The sequence below is a fragment of the Crocuta crocuta genome, unplaced genomic scaffold (genome assembly GCF_008692635.1).
Source record: "Crocuta crocuta isolate KB4526 unplaced genomic scaffold, BGI_CrCroc_1.0 C29086329, whole genome shotgun sequence".
Taxonomy (NCBI): domain Eukaryota; kingdom Metazoa; phylum Chordata; class Mammalia; order Carnivora; family Hyaenidae; genus Crocuta; species Crocuta crocuta.
Window position 1 is genome coordinate 1 of NW_027550962.1, and position 2,024 is coordinate 2,024.

The window sequence follows — 2,024 nt, forward strand, 5'->3', positions numbered from 1 at the left end:
TAGAGATTGCGGCCTGCCACTCGGCCCACACGTCGGCTGCCAAGACCCAGGGCGGGCACGTGTACATGTGGGGCCAGTGCCGGGGCCAGTCCGTGGTCCTGCCTCACCTCACCCACTTCTCCTGCACCGACGACGTGTTCGCCTGCTTCGCCACTCCTGCCGTCACGTGGCGCCTCCTGTCTGTGGGTGAGCGGTCTTCGTCTGTTTGGGTGCCAGCCTGACAACCTTGGTGCTTTTATTGTGATAGTAAGGACTTTTTAGGTGCAGCAGCATCTAATTTCTCTCTAATGGGTCCTGTGAAAGGAAACTAATTTGACGGATTAATTTTTCTTGAAAGTATCAGAAACCAGCATCACATACCAAACCAGAAGCTATTTTATTTGACTACATTTTTAATGTTCCCGGAAAATGATTATCTTTATTTTTAACTAGTCTATTTACTCAAACATTGAAAAATTTCATTGACGGGGGCAGTTTGGGACTTTTTAGTTGTTCTGCCAGGTTTATAAGGAGATGTGTGTGCGGCTCTTACCCTTAATGATTACAGAGATGTGAAAATCTGTAGAGGGGAAAAAAGCATTGCTCAGTTGGCCATTTGTTTTGCGTATTTTCATGAGTGTCGCAGGAGCAATGCTGTATTCTGGCCTGTGTTTCTCCTATGTCTGTCATTAAGCCCAGAAACATTGGTGTTCTCTGTAGAACCTGACGATCACCTGACAGTGGCCGAGTCGCTCAAGAGGGAATTTGACAACCCCAACACTGCAGACCTGAAATTCCTGGTGGATGGAAAGTACATTTATGCACATAAAGTCCTTCTCAAAATTAGGTAAGGAGTTATTTATTTTAGAATTGAAATAAATACATATATCATTTTCTAAGTGTTCACAGAACTATGGGAGACACTTCAGTAATTACAAAAAAATCGTAAGGCTGATTTTGCCCTTGCAAGCGTGCAGTGCAGTGGGGAAGCACAGTACATGGGAAACGAGAACTATCAGGGGCCTGTGGGGGAGTGAGTAAGGGCTGCGGGCTTCCTTAGACACCTGGCTGGTGGTCTGTCCAGCCCGGTGTCAGAGCGGCCGGCTGCCCCCCGGCAAGTGTGTTTTGGGCTTCCTGCCCAGGACCCGAGCTTCATCACTCTTCTCGTCAGTTGTGAGACAGTGAACTTTTAGATGCTTGGGAAAAAGAGAAGGTAAGGCTTTTGCAAGGCAGCAAGTTCTGGGGTAAAGTTAACACCAAGATTTTAAAATTCATATTTATTGGTGTATCATTTTTGAGCAGTGAGCTGTATCCATTTGAAGTGTGCAGTTTGAGGAGCTCTGACATATATTTATGCTATGAAACCACAGTCCTAAATCAAGACCTAGAATGTGCCTGTCATCCCTCAAAGGTCACTCATGTGCCAGACCTGGGGCAAACTCTGATTTTCTTTCACTCACTATAGATTAGTTAGCATTTTCTAGAAGTTTATGTTAATGGTATCATATAGTCTGTATTTTTTTTGTGTCTAGCTTTTTTCTCTTAGCATAATGATTTTAAAAATCATTATGTTGTTGTGTAAGATATTTAAGTCCTGCTACAATGAATCACAAACTCAGTGTGGCATTTTAGTCTCTAGTTCACCTCTTTGGCCATGCTGTCCAACATTCCTTCACTCCTACTGTAGCCCCTAAACCTTCATAAAAGAGGTGGGGGCTATTAGGTTGCTAGGGCTGCTGTAACAGTGCCACATAGAGTGGCTTCAACCAGAGGAGTTCATTACCCCACACCTCTGGAGGCGGAAGTCCAAGATCAAGGTGTTGGCAGGATGCATTCCTCCTAAGGGAGAATTCATGCCTCTCCCCCAGCGTCTGGTGGCTTGCCGGCAGTCTTTGGCATTCCTTAGCTTGAGGCATGATCCATCAGTCCTTATGAGGGGTTCTCCCTGTATGCGTGTCTGCGTCCAAATTCCCTGTTTATATAAGGACACCAGTCATCTCGGATTAGGGCCCACCCTAATGACCTCATTTTAACTTGATTACCTC

At 45.4% G+C, this 2,024-nt stretch overlaps 1 protein-coding gene across 1 annotated transcript; it reads left to right on the forward strand.

The window, feature by feature from the left end:
• Positions 1-6: 6 nt before the first annotated feature.
• Positions 7-826, forward strand: LOC144219128 (RCC1 and BTB domain-containing protein 2-like; the record flags this gene model as incomplete). Its single annotated transcript, XM_077749080.1, has 2 exons — positions 7-186; positions 700-826. Coding segments are annotated over exons 1-2 (248 nt in total), but the record flags the coding sequence as incomplete, so codon positions are not given.
• Positions 827-2,024: the final 1,198 nt, after the last annotated feature.